Below are 24,286 nucleotides of genomic sequence, written 5' to 3'. Positions count from 1 at the left end.
AAACAGTCTACAGCTGCTTAATTTTAAGAATCTGGTTTAATTCTAAACAACTTTTTTTTAAGACAACAGAGACATCTTTTGGCCAATAAATGAAACTGCATGGTTACAGGAATACTAATATACGGTGTGCTGCACTGATAAGCCATTATCTATTTATCTTCCCACTGATTCCTTGCTCCTTTGATGTTCGAAAGCCGACGTGGTCTTGGCCCAATGTCCACAGAAGGAAATGTCCTGATAAAGGAAGGCAAAGTCAGGGTCTGGATCCCCTACCTGAAATGCAGTTCGATCTGAATGGATCCTTGGGTAGTGCTGCTGTTCTTAGAGGGCTGAAAGATACAGGTGAATACGTTTGTCATGCCAGGACTGGTCTTCTGCCCAGCATAGCGGGTGTCAAAAGCCATCATGGAATGGGAAACCAAGTTAACGGACTTCGTTTGGTTGGAAAAGCTCTCATAGAGCAGTTTACATTTCTTGAAGTCAAATCTAAGGGAGAAAGCAGACAAGATGTTGAACGCTTCCATTTTACAAAATTATGTACATTTAAGATAAAAGAACAAAATCATAAATATGCCTAAGTTCTATGAAGAATAACTCTCACTCTGAGATCTGTCACAGATTTTAACAGCGGCCACAAAATGGATCTAGTGTCACTTTGCCTTGTGTCTCACCTTCCATTTCCAAGGAGATGCTCTTGTCCGTAGGAACTTCGTGAGGAACAACAATACCACGTATTTATTATACACTTGGTTCACTAGCGTTCTCATTTCTCACCTCAGTTTAGTAACACTATATATTTGTGATAATCCCCAAGGGATAATAAGGGTCCCTTTAGTCCTTCATCTGTCAACTCCTAGCCTGCGTGGAAGATTCTCTCTCCAGAATCGGCTGAATTTTTACATAAGACCACTAAAGTTTACTGGGAACTGCCACAACAAATACTTTTCATACATAGAAATAATGCAGCTGATGCAACAACAGAAAATGCAATCTGGAACTGCCACTGTTTTAATAACAGAGAAAGCTGCAATGGGCAATCCATACAGAATTACTCCACATTGGAAAAAAAGCTAAGGGCATAACCAGTCATCAGAAAAAACTGCTGGCTCACAAGGTAATCAATCTGGGACCCCAGCTCCACCATACCATGTTCTGATCAGCTGAATTAGATACGGGCCTGAATGAATTTTTAAGGGAAATACAAAATAGAAGATAGAGTGCTTCCATGGAAAAATTACTAGACTTGAAGTCCTGTTTTCAAATACTGAACCACTTTTCCAGCCATATGATTGACCTTACACTAGTCAAAAACTCTATCTGGAAAACAGGAGTAATATCTGCTCAACTTTCCATGGCTGTCAAGAGATGAAAATGAAAAGATTATCAAGTGTGAAAATACAATGCACTCTTGAGGGTTTTATACCAGTAATCGCAAATTCCTGGCCTACACTAACCAAGAAAATGACATAAATTAGTGAACTGCTGGGTAAGCACATGCCTTATCTAAAGGCTGCCCAAGTTGTTACTCAGTTTCCAGATGCTTCCAATTGAGAACACGGGCCCAGTACTGCCAAAGCTTCTAATTTTTCAAAAGCTGAAATCCAGACTTTTTATGTGCAATTCCCCAGTTTTCAAATGTTGGCCAGTTAGGCAGTCATCACTGCTGCTCCAGATAGCTCTGGGGCTCCCCCATGCAGACACACAGCAAAACTACCTCCTGACTCCTTTGCGCTCCTGTGGGACCACGTTCTAGCCCCACGGGGTTTACCAGGGATTCCACTGCCATTCAAGACCACTCCAGGGCTATTGTTTTTCTTGCTGGCACAACAAACTGCTGTCAGTCAGAGTAACTAGAGTGAGCAGAGCAGCCCAAGACCCATAACAGACATGAAACACGAGGAGAAAAAAACATCGTCACTGTTCTAAGTCACTGGTATTTTGGAGTGCCTTTACTACAGCCTAACCTCAACTATCTTGACTGATAGAGACTGATGAATTTAAACTTTTAAAAAGCACTGCGGGGCTTCCCTGGTGGCGCAGTGGTTGAGAGTCTGCCTGCCGATGCAGGGGACACAGGTTTGTGTCCCGGTCCGGGAAGATCCCACATGCCGCGGAGCGGCTGGGCCCATGAGCCATGGCCACTGAGCCTGCGCTCCACAACGGGAGAGGCCACAGCAGTGGGAGGCCCGTGTACCGCCCAAAAAAAAAAAAAAAAAAAAAAGCACTGCGCAGACCAACAAAAAGCATCTTCATTTAGCTGTGAACCACCACTCTGCGACCTCTGTTCTACGTCAAAGGACAATGTGTGTGTTATTTGTATTACCATTACTAACAGTAAAACACTATAATTAAAGCCATACCTGGCTAAGGACCCAGCACCTTCTTTTCCTTTTGGATCTTTCAGCTCCAGACTTACATTTACCATATCAATGAGGAAACTCATGCACGTGTACACTTCTCCGCTCAGAACAGTCTGGAAGAGGAAAATGCTGATCAATTCATAGTCGATGCCAATCTAAAAATGGGGTCGATGTCATGAAGCCTAATTCACTCGTGGTTCCATCTTCTTTCCCCAGGTAACTTCGAGGAACAGATACCCAGTATGACCATCAGCTGAGACCACGAGAGTTACGGAGGAACCTAACATCATACTCACATGAATGCTTGGGTCCTGTAAATCATAAGGCCGCAGGAATTCCTCTATGGGCTCTCCAAGGTTGTTCTCCAATAAACCCCGGATCAGCCTGTATTTGTACAAATCCAGAGAGCAGTGGACTGAGGAGAGATTGCCATGGATAGATATATCTGGCACAGTATGACTTATTTCTCTATGGAAAAAGAAAAAAGGTCACTTTCACAAACAAATCACTAACTTAATGTTGACATAGCTCACACCCAAATATAAGTGCTAACATATACCCACCTACATTATCAACCAATTAATTTACAACTTCCAATGACAAAAATTTCATGTGGGTCCACACGAAGCAAGTTAGTATAACGTGAGTGTCATGCGTCAGCTACAAAAGGCCACTTTTCTCCCAAAATATACATTTAGAAAGTCCCCAATCTGAGTTAACTAAGTAATCTATTAATAAAGAAAAATCTCATGAGACTCAGAAATAGCTTAAACATTACAGCTGGGAAAGCAATAAAAAAAAAAAAGATGACAAAACAGAAGGGAAACACACTCACAGGTACAAAGAACAGAGGGGTGGGGGCTGGGGCAAACACAGGTGAAGGGGGTAAAGTGGTACAAACCTCCAGCTATAAAATAAACAAGTCATGGGGATGTACGATATAGCAGGGGTCTCCAACCCCCCCGGGCCACAGACTGGTACCGGTCCACGGCCTGTTAGGAACCGGGCCACACAGCAGGAGGTGAGCGGTGGGTGAGCGAGTGAAGCTTCATCTGCATTTACAGCCGCTCCCCATCGCTCGCATTACCACCTGAGCTCCAGCTCCTGTCACATCAGCTGCGACACTAGATTCTCACAGGAGCGTGAACCCTACTGTGAACTGTGCACACGAGGGATCTAGGTTGCGCACTCCTTGTGAGAATCTAAAATGGACAACCTGGAAGAAAGGGACAAATTTTTAGAAAGGCACAACCTTCCAAGACTGAACCAGGAAGAAATAGAAAATATGAACAGACCAATCACAAGGAATGAAATCGAAACTGTGATTAAAAATCTTCTAACAAACCAAAGCCCAGGACCAGATGGCTTCACAGGCGAATTCTGTCAAACATTTAGAGAAGAGCTAACACCCATCCTTCTCAAACTCTTCCAAAAAATTGCAGAGGAAGGAACTCTCCCAAACTCATTCTATGAGGCCACCATCACCCTGATACCAAAACAAGACAAAGATACTACAAAAAAAGAAAATTACGGACCAATATCACTGATGAATATAGATGCAAAAATCCTCAACAAAATACTAGCAAAGAGAATCCAACAACACATTAAAAGGATCATACACCATGATCAAGTGGGATTTACCCCAGGGATGCAAGGATTCTTCAATATATGCAAATCAATCAATGTGATACACCATATTAACAAATTGAAAAAGCAAAAACCATATGATCATTTCAATAGATGCAGAAAAAGCTTCTGACAAAATACAACACCCATTTATGATAAAAACTCTCCAGAAAGTGAGCAGAGAGAACCTACCTCAACATAATAAAGGCCATATACGACAAACCCACAGCAAACATCATTCTCAATGGTGAAAAACTGGAAGCATTTCCTCTAAGATCAGGAACAAGACAAGGATGTCCACTCTTGCCACTATTGTTCAACATAGTTTCAAAGAAGAAAAAGAAATAGGAAAAGAACAAGTAAAACTGTCACTGTTTGCAGATGACCGGATACTTTTACACAGAGAATCCTAAAGATGCCACCAGAAAACTACCAGAGCTAATCAATGAATTTGGTAAAGTTGCAGGATACAAAATTAATGAACAGAAATCTCTTGCATTCCTATACACTAATGATGAAAAATCTGAAAGAGAAATTAAGGAAACACTCCCATTTACCACTGCAACAAAAAGAATAAAATACCTAGGAATAAACCAACCTAACAAGACAAAAGACCTGTATGCAGAAAACTGTAAGACACTAATGAAAGAAATTAAGGATGATACAAACAGATGGAGAGATATACCATGTTCTTGGATTGGAAGAATCAATATTATGAAAATGACTATACTACCCAAAGCAATCTACAGATCCAATGCAATCCCTATCAAATTACCAATGGCATTTTTTACAGATCTAGAACCAAAAAATCTTAAAATTTGTATGGAGACAAAAGACCCCAAATAGCCAAAGCAGTCTTGAGGGGAAAAAACGGAGCTGGAGGAATCAGACTCCCTGACTTCAGACTATACTACAAAGCTACAGTAATCAAGACAGTATGGTACTGGCACAAAAACAGAAATATAGATCAATGGAACAGGACAGAAAGCCCAGAGATAAACCCACGCACCTATGGTCAACTAATCTATGACAAAGAAGGCAAGGATATACAATGGAGAAAAGACAGTCTCTTCAATAAGTGGTGCTGGGAAAACTGGACAGCTACATGTAAAAGAATGAAATTAGAACACTCCCTAACACCATACACAAAAATAAACTCAAAATGGAGTTTATAGAGACCTAAATGTAAGACTGGACACTATAAAACTCTTAGAGGAAAACACAGGAAGAACACTCTGACATAAATCACAGCAAGATCTTTCTTGATCCACCTCCTAGAGTAATGGAAATAAAAACAACAATAAACAAATGGGACCTAATGAAACTTAAAAGCTTTTGCACAGCAAAGGAAACCAGAAACAAGAAGAAAAGACAACCCTCAGAATGGGAGAAAATATCTGCCAACAAATCAATGAACAAAGGATTAATCTCCAAAATATATAAACAGTTCATGCAGCTCAATATTAAAAAAACAAACAACCCAATCCAAAAATGGGCAGAAGACCTAAATAGACATTTCTCCAAAGAAGACATACAGATGGCCAAAAAGCACATGGAAAGATGCTCAACATCACCAATTATTAGAGAAATGCAAATCAAAACTACAATGAGGGATCACCTCACACCAGTTAGAATGGGCATCATCAAAATCTACAAACAACAAATGCTGGAGAGGGTGTGGAGAAAAGGGAACTCTCTTGCACTGTTGGTGGGGATGTAAATTGATACAGCCACTATGGAGAACAGTATGGAGGTTCCGTAAAAAACTAAAAATAGAATTACCATATGACCCAGCAATCCCACTACTGGGCATATACCCAGAGAAAACCATAATTCAAGAGGACACATGTACCCCAATGTTCACTGCAGCACTATTTACAATAGCCAGGTCATGGAAGCAACCTAAATGCCCATCAACAGACGAATGGATAAAGAAGATGTGGCACATATATACAATGGAATATTACTCAGCCATAAAAAGGAACGAAATTGGGTCATTTGTAGAGACATGGAGGGATCTAGAGACTGTCATACAGAGTGAAGTAAGTCAGAAAGAGAAAAACAAATATCGTATATTAATGCATATATGTGGAACCTAGAAAAATTGTACAGACGAACCTGTTTGCAAGGCATAAACTGAGACACAGATGTAGAGAACAAACGTATGGACACCAGCGGGGGAAAGTGGCAGGGGGGGAGGTGTGATGAACTGGGAGATTGGGATTGACATGTATACACTGATATGTATAAAACGGATAACTAATAAGGACCTGCTATATAAAAAAATAAATAAAATAAAATTCAAAAAAAAGAATCTAATGCCTGATGACCTGAGGTAGAGCTGAGGCAGTGATGCTAGCACTGGGGAGCAGCTGCAAACACAGATTATCATTAGCAGAGAAGTATGACTGCACAGAGACCATAATAAATCAATTGCTTGCAGACTCATATCAAAACCCTACCAGTGAGTGGCAACTGAAAACAAGCTCAGGGCTCACGCTGATTCTGCATTATGGTGAGTTGTATAATTATTTCATTATGTATTAATATGTAATAATAATAAAGTGCACAATAAATGTAATACACTTGAATCATCCCAAAACCGCCCCCTACCCAGGTCTGTGGAAAAAGTGTCTTCCACGAAACTGGTCCCTGGTGCCAAAAAGGTTGGGGACCGCTGCTATACAGCATGAGGAATACGGTCAATAACACTATAATAACTTTGTATGGAAACAGACTGTTACTATGTTCATAGTGGTGATCATTTGATAATGTGTGCAAATGTCTGATCACTATGTAGTATAGCTGAAATTAACATAATATTGTACAACTATATTTTGATGAAAAAGAAAAGGTGACAAGCTCTTTATTCATTTAGTGATAACTAAAGGCAGAACCAGTGTTTCATAATGAGCCCAGATGGGACATTAGGATAAAACCTGAATCAGTCACTCATTTCAGCTGAGATGGGCAGGAGTGAAGTTGAAAATGCCTGGGTGGGGGGAAGATACCTCATCCCAACACTGAAGAGCTTTTTCTCTACCCTCCTAGAGGTGAAGTGGGCATCGCAGATCCTGCAGACACTATGCTGAGTATATAAAGTAGAGGGTTAGGATTTGAAGTGGAAGAGGAATACAAAAAACTACTTTGTCTATGGAGAAAAACCTACATATAAGGTGAAAAAAGACTAGTCACGCAATCAACAAAGAAAAGCTGGAAAGGATTACCAAGAACCTCTGAGTTCCCGTGTCTGTGCTGTGAGAAGCTGATAGAATACCTTGTGTTCAGTCATCACCTTCTATCTGGGCTAACAGGGTATAATTATCTGCACATAAACACTGATGGAAGTGGGTAAAGTTTAGATAAACAGAGTAGTAAAGCACATTTTTTTTTGGAAAGCTTTACTTGAAAAGAAAACAAAGTGTTTGATTTCTAAATAGTGAAGCTCCTCTTAAGACTTCTAAGCCAGTAAAATAAAATACAGCCCATGCCAACCATAACTGAAAGCCAGCCAGGGAGCACTTGAATAACAAGTAAGAATGAAACACAAAAATCTCAGTGAGAGCGGCTAAACTGTATCATTAATCCAGAGAGAAACCAAACAGTGATATTAAATGACTTGCCCAAGCCCAAGAACTGCAAAGAGAGTAGCCAAAGAGGGATTAAAATGACACCCTGGAAAAGTAGTGACACTGCTTTTGAAAATGCTACAAATGAAAATCTCTTTCATTACTTTACAGCCATGCCTCATCTTTCCGTGAAGTTAAGATGCAAATGTTGCTGCTTTCTCCAAAATTAGTGCTCCAAACTGAAAGGCATCATACACTGTAACCAGCAGTCCCAGTCCAGGTACAGGGGCCAGGCGAGCATAAGCGCCACCAGAGGACCTTTTTTTTTTTCTTTTTTTTTTTTTCTTTGCGGTACATGGGCCTCTCACTGCTGTGGCGTCTCCCGTTGCGGGGAACAGGCTCCGGACGCGCAGGCTCAGCGGCCATGGCTCACGGGTCCAGCCGCTCCGCGGCATGTGGGGTCTTCCCGGACCGGGGCACGAATCCGTGTCCCCTGCATCAGCAGGTGGACTCTCAACCACTGCGCCACCAAGGAAGCCCGAGGACCTTTTTAATACACACCTGAGGCTAGGCCCTGAGAGTCAGGTTCTGCTGGTCTCAGGTGGGGTCGGGAATGTTTCTTTTCAGTAAGTTTCCCAGCCAGATGTGGAACTAATGACAACTGAAGCCATGCTCTAAACTACAGATATTAAGCATCCTGTGTTTTGAAGCCAATTAAAAGGTAAATTAGAGTCAGTTCATCAGTCTTTATGTAGTACTTTCAGAAGGCTTAATAGAGTGAAATGGGCAAAATAGCATCTAAACAATTATTCTCATTAAATGGAGCTCCAGGGTAAACAGCAATAGCAGGTCCAGAATCTATTGTATTTGAAACATAGAATCCAATGTCACTTCTTCCAAATACCTTCCCTGCCATCACTACCTCCCTACTCCCATCAAAATCCATGCTAAATTCATGTCCCTTCCTCTTTGTTTCCAAGGCACCTACTACAATCCTACAACACAGTTTATAACACTGAATCAAACACTAAGTTAGAATCATATACTTACCTTCCTATATCCCTCAACAAAACGTAAGCTCCGTGACGGCAGAAGATTTTTCTTTCATCACAGGAGCCCTCATGTCTAGCAGATAGTAGGGACTCAATATATATTTGTTACATAGATGAAAAAATAAGTGAATACCTATGCCCTTCCAGACTTAATAGCATTGATTTCCAAGTTATTACGATTCTACTTACAACAGACAGTTATTTGAATATAAACCACTCACTTGTCCAAGTTCCTTTCCACCTGCAATTTCAATCTACAAGGCTCAGTCAAGAGGCTTCCTCCTGTCTGTCGCACAAAATAGGAGGAGAAGATCAGGTCTCCACTACTGTCTTCCGAGGCCTTAGTATACTCTCGTGGGTGTCTCTCTGCAGCAAAGATGTCCATGTCTTGTAGATCGACGACAATGCAATCTAGCAGGCAGACGTGGTCTTCTACACAGACCCAAGGAAAGAGAGACAATGAAGAAAATGGGACCCAGAAAGGGCTGGACCAGAATAAAACTAAAAAGCCAAAAGAAAGTTCATTTTCTCTTTGGAAAATGTTTAGCACTGCCTGTGTCAGAAAGCTGGGTGACCAGAAGTCTCCACTCTGGCACCAAGACCTCCGTCCACAATGCTCCGCATGTTGGACATCTCCTGCCCACCACCTGCATGCAAGCACATACTGTGCCACGTCCCCTCAGCGTCTCATTGCTGTCCCGAGACACTAACTGAGGCTAAAGGGCTTCTGACGAAAAGTACTTAATATGCTCCCTCCCAAGGAGATCCCACAGGGGTCTCATGTAGAGATAATGTTACCCAAAGGTTTACAAATTTTCCAGCAGCAAAATTCTTTTTTCCAAACAAACATCACATGTAACCATTTCCACCAGCACTGATCTAATCCAAACCACCTCCATTCTTGCCTAGACCACCATAAACTCCCCTCCAATATACCTATACAATTCCAGTCTGCCCTCACAAAACCATTCTGCTCACAAAAATACCTTAGTAATCCTTAAAAAAATAAGTGGGACCAAAACATTCTCTTCCTTTATATACTTTGATGGCTTTGTTTAATGCAAAGTTCTTTCTGTGAAACTCCCCTAAATCCCCGTAAAGCCCTGCCTAAGCCCACTGCCTACTTTTCCAACCTCATCTCAAGCCATTCTCTACCTTGCCCATGAAGTCTCGGGCTCACTGGCCTTTGTTTCCCCCACATGCCAGGCTCCTTGCTGTCTGAACAGTCTTACCCACAGCATACCCTCCTCTCGTCTCAACTGGGTCCTGTTCTTTCGCTTTACACCATTCTGTCTCTCCCATAACATTTATCTTAATCTGGCAATATTTAGATTAAGATTATCTTAATCTGTCAATATAAAGCTTATTTAATGGCTTTCTCATATCATTCACATCATGGCAGGAACTATGTCTAATAGCATGTTACTATACAGGAGAACATAGCGTGTTAATATATAGGAGAACAAAACATTGTTAACACCTGGATTAGGCAGGCACTAATTGAATTAGTTCTTGCCTTGTTACTGCATCGATAAATATGTGAAGTAGACAAAAATGGAGCTGGTGTGGCAGAAGGGGAAAAGGGATGGGAACAAAGAAAGGGCTTCAGAGATTTGCTAGGGTTGTCATGGAATCCCAGGGATATACAGAAGCAGTTTGAAAACCACTACCTTAACCAAATCTTAATCACATATAGAATTCCAGAAACAAACTGCAAATCAGGAGGAGAAATATTGTCAGGAAAGAGATCTTTCTATAAAACATCCCGAATCACTTCTTACAGGCTTCTAAATATATGTAAAATTGGCCTTATTCCTAATCATCATTGTCACCAGGACAACAACAGCAACAGAAGACGTGTATTGAGTGGCCCTATGTGTGCACCCAGCCCCACCCCACCCCGTGCTGTATGCATTTGTTATGCATATGTAGACTGGAGACTGGTAGGCAATATCATGTAGGTTAAGACTGCAGGTTCTGGGGTCAGACTACCTAAATTCATAGTCCAACTCTACCATTTACCATCTACATCTACAAAACTATGGTCAAGTTACTTAATCTCTCTAAGCCTCTGCCTCTTCATCTATAAAATGGGGATAAAAATAAAACTCTATATCATGAGGATAAAACGCAAAAATTGATGAAAGAATGTGCCACAACGTCTGGCACGTAGTGAGTGTTCAATACCCAGTCTTTTACTGATGACTACAATAATCTCCTTTAATCAGCAATGTAACCATAAACCACTTTGCTCTCACCTCTGGGACTACAAGGTACTACAAGGAGTTAACCATTCCTTGCATCTATCTAACAAAAGACGTTCAGCAGCCTCCCTCAGCTAGCGTCCCACATTTCTCCAAGTCCAATCATAGTGGACTGATTTTCATCCACTGATTTTTGGGGCTAATCATATTCTGCTTCCCACACTCCTTGGAGCGACACTTCACTTATCCAATCCATCACCCATCCAGAAAACCAAAAGGCCAAAATTAGGCTTGCATCTGGAATGGCTAGTTGTCAAATTCTAGAGAAGAGCCCAATAACTGGGCAGTTCATGTCTTTCAAAAACTTCACTCATAGTATTTCTTCTGTTACCTAATTCACACTAATATTTTTTTCAGAGTTCTTTTTTATTTTTCTAGAATTAAATAGTGACTTGCAAGGATGTGTCTAAGGATGCAGGAACTGTTCTAGTTATACTCACCATCTGGTGGCAACTGTTTTGACATATAAGTCCTAACGGACAATCTAAATCTCTTTATTTACACTGTCTTAACCAATTTAACCCTACTCTAGAAGTCGCCCAATGTTAAATCTACATCCTAATGTTCTTAAGCCTTCTAAATCAATATCAAAATCGGATTATCACTGAAGACATGCTACCACTTTGTGGGCATCTGCTTGTACGGGATACATTCCCCCCCCTTAGGTTCCTCCAATGGTCTCATGCATTTGCCCACCTTCATCATGCAGCTCCTCTCTCCTCTTTTACCTGGACTCCTGGAAACCTGACCAACAGAGGGTGTGGCTTGCTGCCCTTGCTGCTTGGTTGAAGTACTTGGCACAAACTCGCTCTTCAGGCTGCCCAGACTCATTCCAACAGGAGGCATCATGAACAGCCCCTCGGAATGGGTCCCTTTCGGGTCCTCCATGCTTGTCATTTTCCTCACACTGTGTTTGGGAGTACCAGTTGGAGAAGCTGAAGGCACAGACTCCTGGGAAGAAACAGAAGAAAACTAGAAGGCAGGAATGGGACTGACTGTACCTACTATCCTGGAAGTCCCATCCCAGTCCCTGGACTCTTCAAAGACTCTACACCACTTGGTACCTCCCAAGCCCCCCAGATCCCATAAACAAAAGGGCCACAGGGTCATGATACTTTCTGCCACATGTAATTATCTGCAGAGATATTACATATAATTCAGTACCTGTTGAAAACTATAGCAATTTTGCAGGAACATATTTGATCTTTTGGCTTAAGAGCAAATGTCAGGATACTAATCACTGGTGGTTTAATCTAGGTCAAATACAACAAAAGCAAATCTCTCAGCCATATGATACATTATTGCTTTGCTGGAGGGGAGGTGCTTATTGTTCTAAGAAAATGCATCTAACAGCAATAGGGAATAAAGCCATTGTAATGTGTTTGTACTTTCCAGAAGTCTCCCCTCCTCTGTTTACATTTCTCATCTAAGTAACTGCAAATGAAAACAAAATGGAAAATATAGGTAAGCCATTCGTATTATGTTTCTGTTCAAGGGCATAGAAATTAAGGGCAAATACACAGTAAAATTAATTCTGTAATTGTACTGAAAATAATATACGCTTTTCTTACATACTTAGTACCTTCAGTTAATTGCTAATGGGGTAAATGTTTTTCACCAGAATGGTTCAATAATTGACGTTTAAACTTCCCATGGTTCCTTCCCCCAAGCCTCAGAGCTACATATCCAAATGGCTTCTGCAGGGTTAGTTTGTTCTCATCTCTCCCCTCTCACCAACAAGCTGGAAGGAGGGGAAGAATTGTTTTCCTTCCAGTACTGCTTTATATGTGTATTCCTGTCAGCATTTGAAAACGAGATAGTGATAGTGAAAGTTCTTATTTTTTGCAATTCATTTTTGCAAGGCAAATTACTAGGTAAATGCCATTATTTAAGCATTTCGACATTAAAAACCTTCCCTCTTGCTTAGTTTCTTTAAACTCTAGAGAGTATTTGTTGCTCTTTCATTTGATTCATCTCTCCATCCTCTCTGAGTGGGTTTAAATAAATCAGTGGCTTGAGGAGATTAACTCAAAGCTTTTGAAAGACTTAGAAATTATGGTTTAAGCACAATCTATGATTGAGAAAAATGAAAGGAAAAACATATGTAAAAAATTCAAACCTGCACTCATTAAGACATGGATTTATGTAAAACAATTCCAAACACAAGGGAGTCATAGAACTCAAAGGCAAATAACCCCTCTGCAAGCTTTGATTTCAGGACTATTTCCTGTCCTTTAACCACTGGAATGCATGCTAGACAAACCTCACACGTGCAAATGCATTAAACGGCAAATGTAAAGCGATTTTTGGAGAAGAAAGTCACTACTCACTTCACACAGGCCTAGATCAGTGGAACCTGACTGTACATGTGGAGAGGTAAGTTTCACAGATAAGTTTATCTGATTACAAATACTTTAACAAGCGACACACTCCAAGCAGCCCTTATGGAATTCTACAGAACCACCCCTGGTATGTAACAAGATAAAGTTTTTCTAGGATTTAAGGAAATAAAATAAGGTCATCAAAAAAGTACTACCTAGGGCTTTAAAAAGAAAAAAAAAAAGAAATTGCTTTTAATGATCCTTAACAAAGGCTTCTCTACACAGGAGGGAAGTGATTTGCCAAAGCAGAGGGAAAAGTGATAAGCAGGCTTTCCCAAGTAATGAAATATTTTAAAGAATTGTTTTTTAAAATTTTCTTTTTTAAGCGTATGAATGTGAATTGACTGCTGAATCCCATAAGGTTTTTTCGAATAACCAGGAGGCAAAAAAACGTATTATACCTTGAAGAAAAAGCAATCCTTGTATGCAATGCCACTGAAAATCAAATCCTCAAAAACAAATACAGGGAAATTTTTTCATTAAAATGCTTCAAACTATGTGCTATTATTTGGCATACTTAACAAAACAGAAACCATTCTGCAAAAATTTCTTGAAATATTTTGGCAATTCTTCTTTAGAAGCTAAATTCAGACTCAGCTCATTAAGCTCATATACAGATATATCTGACATAGAAAATAAGTCTTTATCTTTTCAGGAAGGGGAGAGAAACAAAAATGGTATTATTGAACTTGATCACCCATTCTGGCTCTAACTGATCTCTTCCTAAAGATTTAGGCTTCAAAACAAAGATTTACCCCAAACAAATATATTCCAAAGAACTAACTAAAGGCTGAGAAGACAGTTCCCAAGAAGAATTCAGCTCTCCCTTGGGCAGTAAGGGCAGCAGAGTTGGAACAGAGAGGCAGTACCCTGAGGTGTCAGCGGGAACAACATTCATGTGTAAACACCAGCTCTGACACATTTGTTTAATATCTAGTCATGTTAATTATAAACACCTCATAGTAAGGAAAAGTAAATTTTAGAAGCAGTTATAAATCTTTCTTTTTATAAATGGATCTTTCTTTTATTTTCTTTAAGACTTAAGTCAGTAAACAGCAAAATGCTTATTACTCAAATATGAAAAGAGATTTTCATTAAGACCAAGGTTACTAGTTCTCTACTAGGCCTACTGTGAAAGGCCAATGGTGATTTGTTTCATTTTTACTGTCTTAAAAAAAATACGTTAAGTGGAAGCCTATTTCTCGCTCTGGCAAGAAAGCCTACTGTTCCAGCAGGAGGGCTTCTGACCACAAGGTGAACAAGCACGTTCTCAGCCATCAGCTGTCTGAAGATGGTGCGTGACGATGAGCAAACCTGGTGATGCTCTTCCCTCTGCGTTGCTAATCACTGCTGTTCTGGTTTCACCATGTGCTCTGATCACTAAATCTGGTTCGGCTAAGCGGCTGTAGTGAGGTGATATAAGGACAACCTGCCCTCTAACCATCATTCAAACACCCCCACTCTGGGTCCTGAGCTCCAGGTTATGACACATGAACACGGTTCCTGTGGTTCTCACTGGCTCGTCTTCACTCTCCTCCTCACTCCACCCATTCCCACTCAAGGAATCAAATATTTTTGGTTCAGGGTGTTTAGGTTAGAAGTAGTGAATAAATGGCTAAGTGAAAAGTGAAACAAATGAAGAAAACTATAGACGTACTAATTTGAAAATAACAACATTATCTGAGTTTAGGTATTACCAACAAATACAGTCTTCCTATTACTTTCTGACCCGAGTTGAGCTCCTTGGCAAAGGCCTGGCAAGACTAGCAGCCTAGTCACTCTCTTCCGTTTTCTTTTCTTCCTACACCTAGAGAGGCGAACAGGACCTTTTCTGTTCAACTTTGTATCTCTTCTGTAATAAACTCTGGAGTTCTTCCATCCTAGTTATTTTAATGAACTCACTGCCACATCCTTTAGAAAATTCAGAAGAGCTACAGCTATTTGGCAAAGGGCCAGTAAGACAGCAATAGCCTTTGTCAGTTTATTTTCCCCTACATAAACCTAATCTTAATACTGGGAGGTATAATCATACCGTGGTTAAGAGCATGGAGTATTGAAAGCAGACACACCAAAGTCTAAGGTCCACACTGTACTCCTCACTAGATTTTTTTTTTTTGCGGTACGCGGGCCTCTCACTGTTGTGGCCTCTCCCGTTGCGGAGCACAGCCTCCGGACGCGCAGGCTCAGCGGTCATGGCTCACGGGCCCAGCCACACCGTGGCATGTGGGATCTTCCCGGACTGGGGCACGAACCCGTGTCGCCTGCATCGGCAGGTGGACTCTCAACCACTGCGCCACCAGGGAAGCCCTCACTAGATGTTTAATCCAAAAGAAATTACTTAACCTATCTAAGTCTCAATTTCTTTTTTTTAATTTATTTATTTTCTTTATTATTATTATTATTATTTTGGCTGTTTGGGGTCTGATCAATGTGAGAAAAGCAGCTTAATCTCGTTTCCATGAAGGGACTCATCTACTCCCCTGAAGGGAACATTATTAGAAGAAACACTTCTGACTCGTCTCTCCATATCTTACTGGTCCCTTCACAAGGGATGCATATCGATCCATCTGTTTAATGGAGATTGTGAACAGCAAATACTACTTGCCCATGTTTTTTCTACTGAGTAGTTCTCTCTAATCCTGTGGCTCTCTGTAGCCTGCAGGTGAAAACTAGGTGCTTATTCATAAAGCGTGCTAGTGCCTACTCAGTTCATCAAAATACCACCTCGGATTGAGAAGTGAGCAAGTAATGATAGCTTGATCTTGGTCCAATACTCCAATCAAGTTTTATCAGCCAAACCAATATTTCAATTCCTGTGGTGATGAAATATGTTTGTTAAAAGCATGGATTCTGGGCTTCCCTGGTGGTGCAGTGGTTGAGAGTCTGCCTGCTGATGCAGGGGACACAGGTTCGTGGCCCAGTCCGGGAAGATCCCACATGCTGTGGAGCGGCTGGGCCCGTGAGCCATGGCCACTGAGCCTGCGCGTCCAGAGCCTGCGCTTCGCAACGGGAGAGGCCACAACAGTGAGAGGCCCGCATATCGCAAAAAAACACATCTAGAGGGACTTCCCTGGTGGTCCAGTGGGTAAGACTCCACACTCCCACTGCAGGGGGCCCAGATTTGAATCCCTGGTCAGGGAACTAGATCCTGCTTGCATGCCGCAACTAAGAAGTCCGCATGCCACAACTAAAGATCCTACATGCCGCAACGAAGATCCCACGTGCCACAACTAAAACCCAGTGGAGCCAAAATAAATAAATAAATATTAAAACACACATACAGGGCTTCCCTGGTGGCGCAGTGGTTGAGAGTCCGCCTGCCGATGCAGGGGACACAGGTTCGTGCCCCGGTCTGGGAAGATCCCACATGCCGCGGACTGGCTGGGCCCGTGAGCCATGGCCGCTGAGCCTGCACGTCCGGAGCCTGTGCTCCGCAACGGGAGAGGCCACAACAGTGAGAGGCCCGCATACCGCAAAAACAAACAAACAAACAAACAAAAAAAAACACATACACACACACACACCCCCCTAGAACATAAGACAGTCTCTAATTCCAGCAAGTTACTGGTCTCCTCAACTGCAAAAGTGGGTGGGACCACCTCACAGGTCCTATCAGTGTTAAGTCTGTGATTTACTAGGGTTTCCCATTTTCATCATGTATTCTCAATGAGTCCTAGCTTTTCCAAATGTAAAATGAAAGCAGCAATCCTCATCCCAATTACCTCCAAACATGTTATAAGAAATAAGTGCTAACGTACTTTTAAACTGTAAAGCAGTATACTCTGTACAATTTAATTATTAAGGTATTTTTATATGGCTTCAGATAAGCCTTGGGCCAAATCATGTCTTCTGAAAAAAGCCACATAGTATAAAAAGTTGATTACTATGAGTTCAGCCTATGAGGAAAGCATTATAAAGATGGTTCTGTTGATTTGTTTGCTAAAATAAGTTACTACATACAGTTAGTAAAAGTTGTAATTTACACTACCTCTATGAAAGGTTAATTGAAATGTTAATAAAATGTCCAAAAAAATATTCTTCAAGCCACATATACTACAAAAGTAACAGTGGTTAGGAATCTTCTTATGGCAGCATCTGAATTTTTCGACTGGCATTCCAATGCCAGGTGAACTGAGAAGGGAATGGGTGCTGACTGCTCACCTTATCTTGTAAGGTGAAGGTCCCAGGAATACCAGCAAAGAGAAACTTGTTCTTGACTTTCAACTTCCCCAAATTCGCTACAATCAGATTATTTGATCTGGAACTTTCTGGGATAAGAAGAACAGGAGCACCAGCCTCAATATCCAGGAGAACCCGTGAACAACGCTGGGCATGATCTCTCACCTGAAAGAAGAAGGAAAATTGGGTTAGATGTTCAATTAATTCCCTAATTTTATAATCAAATTTCCAAAAGTTTCATGAATTTATAAATCTAAAACAATTAAAATCACACAGAATATATTCTATGAACACCAAGGAGTTAAATTAGAAATCAGTAACAAGAAGATAATGGAAAACCCCCAAACATCTAGAAATTAGACTATACACTTCTAAATAACCCATGGGTCACAGAAGAAATCACAAGAGAAATTTAAAAAATATTTTGACCTTACTGATAAAGAAAACACAGCACATTAAAATTCAGGGTTTCCCTGGTGGCGCAGTGGTTGAGAGTCCGCCTGCCGATGCAGGGGACACGGGTTCATGCCCCGGTCCTGGAAGATCCCACATGCCACGGAGCGGCTGGGCCTGTGAGCCATGGCCGCTAAGCCTGCGCATCCGGAGCCCGTGCTCCGCAACGGGAGAGGCCACAGCAGTGAGAGGCCCGCGTGCGGCAAAAAAAAAAAAAAAATTCATGGAATGCACTTAAAAAGGTACTTAAAGAAAAATGTTTAGCATTAAATACTTATTTTATATTAAAGATTTAAAATCAATAAAGCTTCCAGCTTAAGAAGGTAGAAAAGCAAAATAAACCTAAGTAAGGAGAAGGAAGACAATAATAAAGAGCAGAAACCAGTTATTTAGAAAACAGATAAACAACAGAGAAAAATCAATTCAACATTTATAGAACACTCTACCCAACAACCATTTTACATTCTTTTCAAGTGCACACGGCATGCTTGTTAACAGTATGCATGGGCCTAACACAGGCCTCCATAAGTTGATTGAAAGTATAAAACTCTACCTATATTAATCAAGAAAAAATGAAGGAAACAAAAATCACCACTATCAGGGAAGAGTCAGGGACATTGCTAGAGAACTTAATATTAAAAAGATGTGGGAACCTATGAACAAGTTCATGCCAACAAATTGACAATTCAGACAAAGTAGACAGATAACTTAAAAACACACACAAACTATCTCGAGCTAACATCACATACATCTGTGAAAGACAATGTTTTCCCTCTAAGATAAGGAACAAAGCATGGATACCCACTCTCACCACTTCTATTCAACATTGTAGTGGAAGTCCTAGTCCACACAAAAAGGTATACAGGTTGGTATGGAAAAAAGAAAACTCTCTTATTCACAGACAACATAATAATCTATGTAGAAAACCCTAGAGAATCTAAAGGAACTACAATAAGTAAGTTTAGCAAGATTGTAGGATATGAGGTCAACATGTCAGTATATGAGTCAATTATATTTCTCAAACTTTCAATAAACAAGTGTACATTGAAATTTTTAATTGATACAATTTACAACAGCATCAAAATTGTGAAACACCTAGGGATAAATTTAACAAAAGATGTGTAAGAAGGGTATACCCAAAACTACGAAACACTGCTGAGAGAAACTGAAGATCTAATTAAATGGAGGGATATACCATACTCAAGGATCCAAAGACTCAATACTGTTAAGACGTCAATTCTCCAGATATATGGATTCAAGGCAATCCCAGTCAAATCCTAGCTGACTTTACTGTAGAAACAGACAAGCTGATTCTAAAATTTATAGAGAAAAACAAAGGACCTATAATAGCCAATACATCTTTGAAACAAGTTGGAGGACTTACACTATCTGATTTCAAGACATATCATAAAGCAAGAGCAATCAAGACAGGGTGGTATACAATTAAATATAAATCAATGGAACAGAATAGAGAATAAGGAAATACACGCATACATTCTCAACAGAAGTGTCAAGGTAATTCAATGGGAAAAGAATAGTCTGAATACATATACGGAAAAAAAATCTCAACCCTTACTTCACAAAATACACAAAAATTAACTCAAAATGGAAGAGGTCTAAAATTATAACACTTCTAAAAGAGGAAATAGGAGAAATTTTTTGCCACCTAGTGGTAAGCAGATTTCTTTCACAAAACACACAGCACTAACCTAAAAGAAAAAAATTGGACTTCATCAAAATGAAAGACTTCTGGGACTTCCCTGGTGGTTCAGTGGTTAAGAATCCACCTGCCAATGAAGGGAACACGGGTTCGAGCCCTGCTCCGGGAAGATCCCACATGCCGCGGAGCAACTAAGCCCGTGCACCACAACTACTGAGCCTGTGCTCTAGAGCCCGCGAGCCACAACTACTGAAGCCCGTGTGCCTAGAGCCCATGCTCTGCAACAAGAGAAGCCACTGCAATGAGAAGCCCGTGCACCGCAACAAAGAGTAGCCCCCATTCGCCGCAGCTAGAGAAAGCCCATGCACAGCAACAAAGACCCAACGCAGTCAAAAAATAAATAAATTTAAAAAGAGAAATTTAAAAAAAAAAAGAAAGACTCCTGCTTTTCAAAAAATAGTATTAAGAAAATGGGAAAAGGTCCAGTGGGTAAGGCTCCATGCTCCCAATGCACAGGGCCTGGGTTCGACCCCTGGCCGGGGAACTAGATCCCGCATGCATGCCGTAATTAAGAGTTCGCATGCTGCAACTAAGAAGTCCGCATGCTGCAACTAAAACAAAGATCCTGCATGTCACAACGAAGATCCCGCATGCTACAACTAAGACCCAGCGCAGCCAAAAATAAAAAAAATTTTTTTAAATGGGAAAAAAAATCTATAGACTAAGATAAAATATCTGTAATACATATATCAAAAGTCTTATATCCAGAATATATAAAGGAAGAAATAATGTCAATTCTACACAAACTATTCTGAAAGTAGAATAGGGAACACTTCCCAATTCATACTACAAGGACAGCACTGACCAGTTACCAAAACCAGAAAACAGGCATTCTTTCCTTTTTAAGAAAAGAAAACAACAAACTAATATCCCTCAGGAGCATAGATACAAAATCCATAATATATTGGAGCAAATCAAGAAAACTATAAAAGCATCCACAGGGCTTCCCTGGTGGCGCAGTGGTTCAGAGTCCACCTGCCGATGCAGGGGACATGGGTTCATGCCCCGGTCCGGGAAGATCCCACATGCCGCGGAGCGGCTGGGCCCGTGAGCCATGGCCGCTGAGCCTGCGCGTCCGGAGGCTGTGCTCCGCAACAGGAAAGGCCACAACAGTGAGAGGCCCATGTATCGCAAAAAAAAAAAAAAAGAAAAAAGCATCCACAGACAATAAGGAAGCGAATGAACATGGCTGTATTCTGTTGTAATAGCAAGTTGGCCAGTGGCTACCAGGATGCAGGGATTAGCACTGGGAGACAATTAGCAAATGGACACAAGCAAATTTTTTTTATTTTTTTATTTTTTTTTTTTTGCAGTACGCGGGCCTCTCACTGCTGTGGCCCCTCCCACTGCAGAGCACAGGCTCCGGACACACAGGCCCAGCGGCCATGGCTCACAGACCCAACCGCTCCGCGGCACGTGGGATCCTCCCGGACTGGGGCACGAACCCGCGTCCCCTGCATCGGCAGGCGGACTCTCAACCACTGCGCCACCAGGGAAGCCCGACACAAGCAAATTTAATGCCCTTTTTATAAAGGTCAAACAAGCAAAAATTTTAAAGGGACTAGTCGACCCAAAAATCAGGAGAGGGGTTACCTGAGGCATTAACAGAATGAGATAGGGAAGGACCACATGCAACAGTCTTAGTAATGTTTTAATTTTTATTTTGGTGGTGGGTTCATAGATGTTCCTTCTATTATCACACTTTGTAATTTATAAGCATGCTACAGATATTCTTTATATGTATCAAATACTAAATTGTTTTTTTTTAGTTTCTAAAGAGAGAAAAAAAGGTTACATACTCCATAATTATAACCATGGAAACATGTATAGGGAAAAAAGAACATAAAACATACCTATGGTGCTAGAAAACTGATAAGATATCTTTTCCAGATTCCCTATAATTTGATTGTACTTTTATATTTAAAAACGAATACCTTCTCTATAACATACACAGGAAACCAGTAACATTGGTTGTTGCCAAGGACAGAAATTGGGTGGCTGAGGAAAAGTAATTGAGAAAGAGACTTTTCTCCAAATGTCCTTTTTTACTTTGATTCTGTACTAAAACAATATACAACATATTCAAAATTTTTTAATTTAAACTAAAACATAAAATTTTTAAGTGTTGCCATTATAAAGACTTAAATTTTAATCTTTTACCTAATAAAGCTTAAAAATAAATAAATAACAAGTTTTACAAAGAACTACATTGTAATTGTTTTCTGTGGTTCCCAAACTGTGTGCCAAGACACCACAGGAGGCTGCCTCACACTCACAGGTGCACTGCCAGGACATTTTAAATCTTTGAGGGAAACACATCATCTGTTAGACACTGCACAAACTACCAACTTGAGATGGTTTACACTCAATGTTAGATCATGCTACATTCCTTTCAATGATGTCACATCTTTGCAAAGCTGGGTCTTAAGCAGTTGCTGCTATAAAAAGCAAGTACCATGAGAAAATAAATGTGGAAAAGGAAATGAGGGCTGTGATGTTCAACCTGATTCCAAGTGTGAGAAACTGTTCAGTGCCCAAGAGGCACATACATCCTACTAGGAAGGAATTACAGTTACTTAAAAATGAAACAAAAATCTCATTTTTCACTTACGTGTTTTTTTTCTAACAGCTACTAAGCTGTTGGACATATATACTTATTAAGCTGTTTAGACTTCATTACTTAGGAAATGGAAAGACCATTAGGTGTTTCCTTTGGTCTAGGATGTATCACGGAAAAAATTCCAAGACATTAAAGGGAGCCATGAACTAAGAAGTTGGAGAACTATATCTGAAAAAAATCCTCTTCCTATAATAGAATAGATATGTTCTTTGGGACCACTTTCCAGGAGAAGTAACCCCACTGAAGTTCTAAAAGGGACCTGAAGTCTTTAGTGTTATCCATAAAAAGTTTATCTTTTTTAGAGCAAGCTAAAGCTAAACTTCAAAGGAAATTAAAACACGATATGATGAGTAAGGAACATAAGCTCTCTGATTACAGTAAGATTTCTGTAGATACTCAGCTACCTGGAGGACAGTAGTAAGCTTAAGATTACCTAATTACCTTCACCTTTTTCAGTGAAAGTTTCCAGATTTACCTCTAGAGATTTAAAAGTTCTACTGATCAGTCAAACTGGAAAAGCATCTTGGATCAATGACACTACCTACCGTCTGCCCCTCAATAGCAGCTCGCTGGCGCCCTAACACGTCCTGCAGCTGAGTGAAGTGCTGGATGAAGGCCACCACCTCCGCCTGGAAGCGCTGGGTGTGCACATACTGCACGGAGGCCATCTGGAGGCTCACTCGAATGTCGTACTCCCTCCGGAGCAGCGGGTCGGGCCGGCCATATCTAGGAGGAAGGGCAAAAATGTGACTCAGACAGCAGCAAGATGCAAATTAGTATTTGAAGAAAACTTGGGTGGACTTACGGGTTTCCCTAGAAAACAGCTTTATTAAAATGGAAATCCACCAATCAAGTTTTAGAAAGCAAACTCCAACAATTACTTCCTTTCTAAGCTCCCGCCATGTGTTGAGGATGTTAAATAAAAGTCTGGCGTGAGGGCCAGGGCTATAAACAGGGGCATAGCTCTGGGTGCTGAACCCACTCATGACTCCAGAACTCACTCAGAAGCCACCTGTGGTTCAGACCTTTCCCCTGAGGCTCTTTTTCCCTGCCTTTAAGGAAAAATGACTATTCCTGCTCACTCTTCTAGCAAAGACTGTGACAATATGGGCTTGAAAGGTAATAAAAATAAGACCACAAAACAATTGGTAAAGAAAATTAGGCAACAGAACCAAAGTTTCTGGGGCAATCTGTCTTCTGGAAGCTGAAAGAAGTCTTCTTTTTACTTCAGTGAAATGCAAGCTGAAGAGTTTTAGCATCTACATTCACAGATAAATTAGAAAACTTTTACAAATGGTTTTAAATTTAATGGAACATGATGCCCTAATAATAAATTATTATACAGGATACAGTCACTGGGGAAAAGAACTCGTATTAGGTGAGCACCTATTTTGTGTCAGGCAGAGAGTTAAGAGCTTGACACTAATTATCTCATTTATTAGAGAACCATGCCACTGTGGTAGGTAACAGTGCAAACAAATCAATCTAAATTCTCAGAACAGTATGATATACTTCCTCTGGAAAGGAAAGAAAAAGTTCTCAGACATCTTTAGGGACCATTTTTCTTAACTCTGGTTGAACATTAAAATCACTCTGGCAGGACTTCCCTGGTGGTCCAGTGGTTAAGACTCCGTGCTTCCAATGCAGGGGGCGCGGGTGTGATCCCTAGTCAGGGAATTAAGATCCCACGTGCTGTGCGGCGCAGCCAAAAAATTTTTAAAAATCACTTCGGCAAGTTTAAAAAAAAAAGAATACTACCGCAGACCAGAATATCTGAGAGCAGAGCTGGATACCTGTATTTTCTAACAGTTCCCTGAGAGGTTTAAATCCCAGCCTTTTAAACTTTCTGCTTTCTGAGAAAACCATTCTTTAGTAACTACATAGGCTAAAAATGCCTTCTAAGTTCTAAAATTGAATATAGATTATGATTGTACTGGGAAAAATGCGTAATGTAATTTAAAACCCGTAACTTCAACAACTTTCTCAGGCTGAAATCATTCCAGAGCATTCAGAGCTAGATGGAAATTGATCTAACATAGTCCCCTCAATATTTCGATAGAAA

At 40.7% G+C, this 24,286-nt stretch overlaps 1 protein-coding gene across 4 annotated transcripts in view; it reads right to left on the bottom strand.

Moving 5' to 3' along the window:
* VPS13D (vacuolar protein sorting 13 homolog D) overlaps positions 1-24,286 on the bottom strand; it is a 242,401-nt gene that overhangs the window by 172,121 nt on the left and 45,994 nt on the right. For all 4 annotated transcript variants that reach the window (XM_067720898.1, XM_067720908.1, XM_067720916.1 and 1 more), the window contains exons 24-30: positions 22,770-22,950; positions 17,414-17,596; positions 11,600-11,822; positions 8,829-9,039; positions 2,657-2,828; positions 2,361-2,473; positions 274-486 (exon numbers count right to left, since the gene is read on the bottom strand). In XM_067720898.1, the coding sequence (XP_067576999.1) occupies positions 274-486; positions 2,361-2,473; positions 2,657-2,828; positions 8,829-9,039; positions 11,600-11,822; positions 17,414-17,596; positions 22,770-22,950 (1,296 nt within the window). The remainder of the gene's footprint in view (positions 1-273; positions 487-2,360; positions 2,474-2,656; positions 2,829-8,828; positions 9,040-11,599; positions 11,823-17,413; positions 17,597-22,769; positions 22,951-24,286) is intronic.

Source organism: Pseudorca crassidens, chromosome 2 (assembly GCF_039906515.1).
Source record: "Pseudorca crassidens isolate mPseCra1 chromosome 2, mPseCra1.hap1, whole genome shotgun sequence".
NCBI lineage: Eukaryota > Metazoa > Chordata > Mammalia > Artiodactyla > Delphinidae > Pseudorca > Pseudorca crassidens.
The sequence above is the reverse complement of the archived record's forward strand: the minus strand, read 5'-3'. Positions and strand labels throughout refer to the sequence as shown.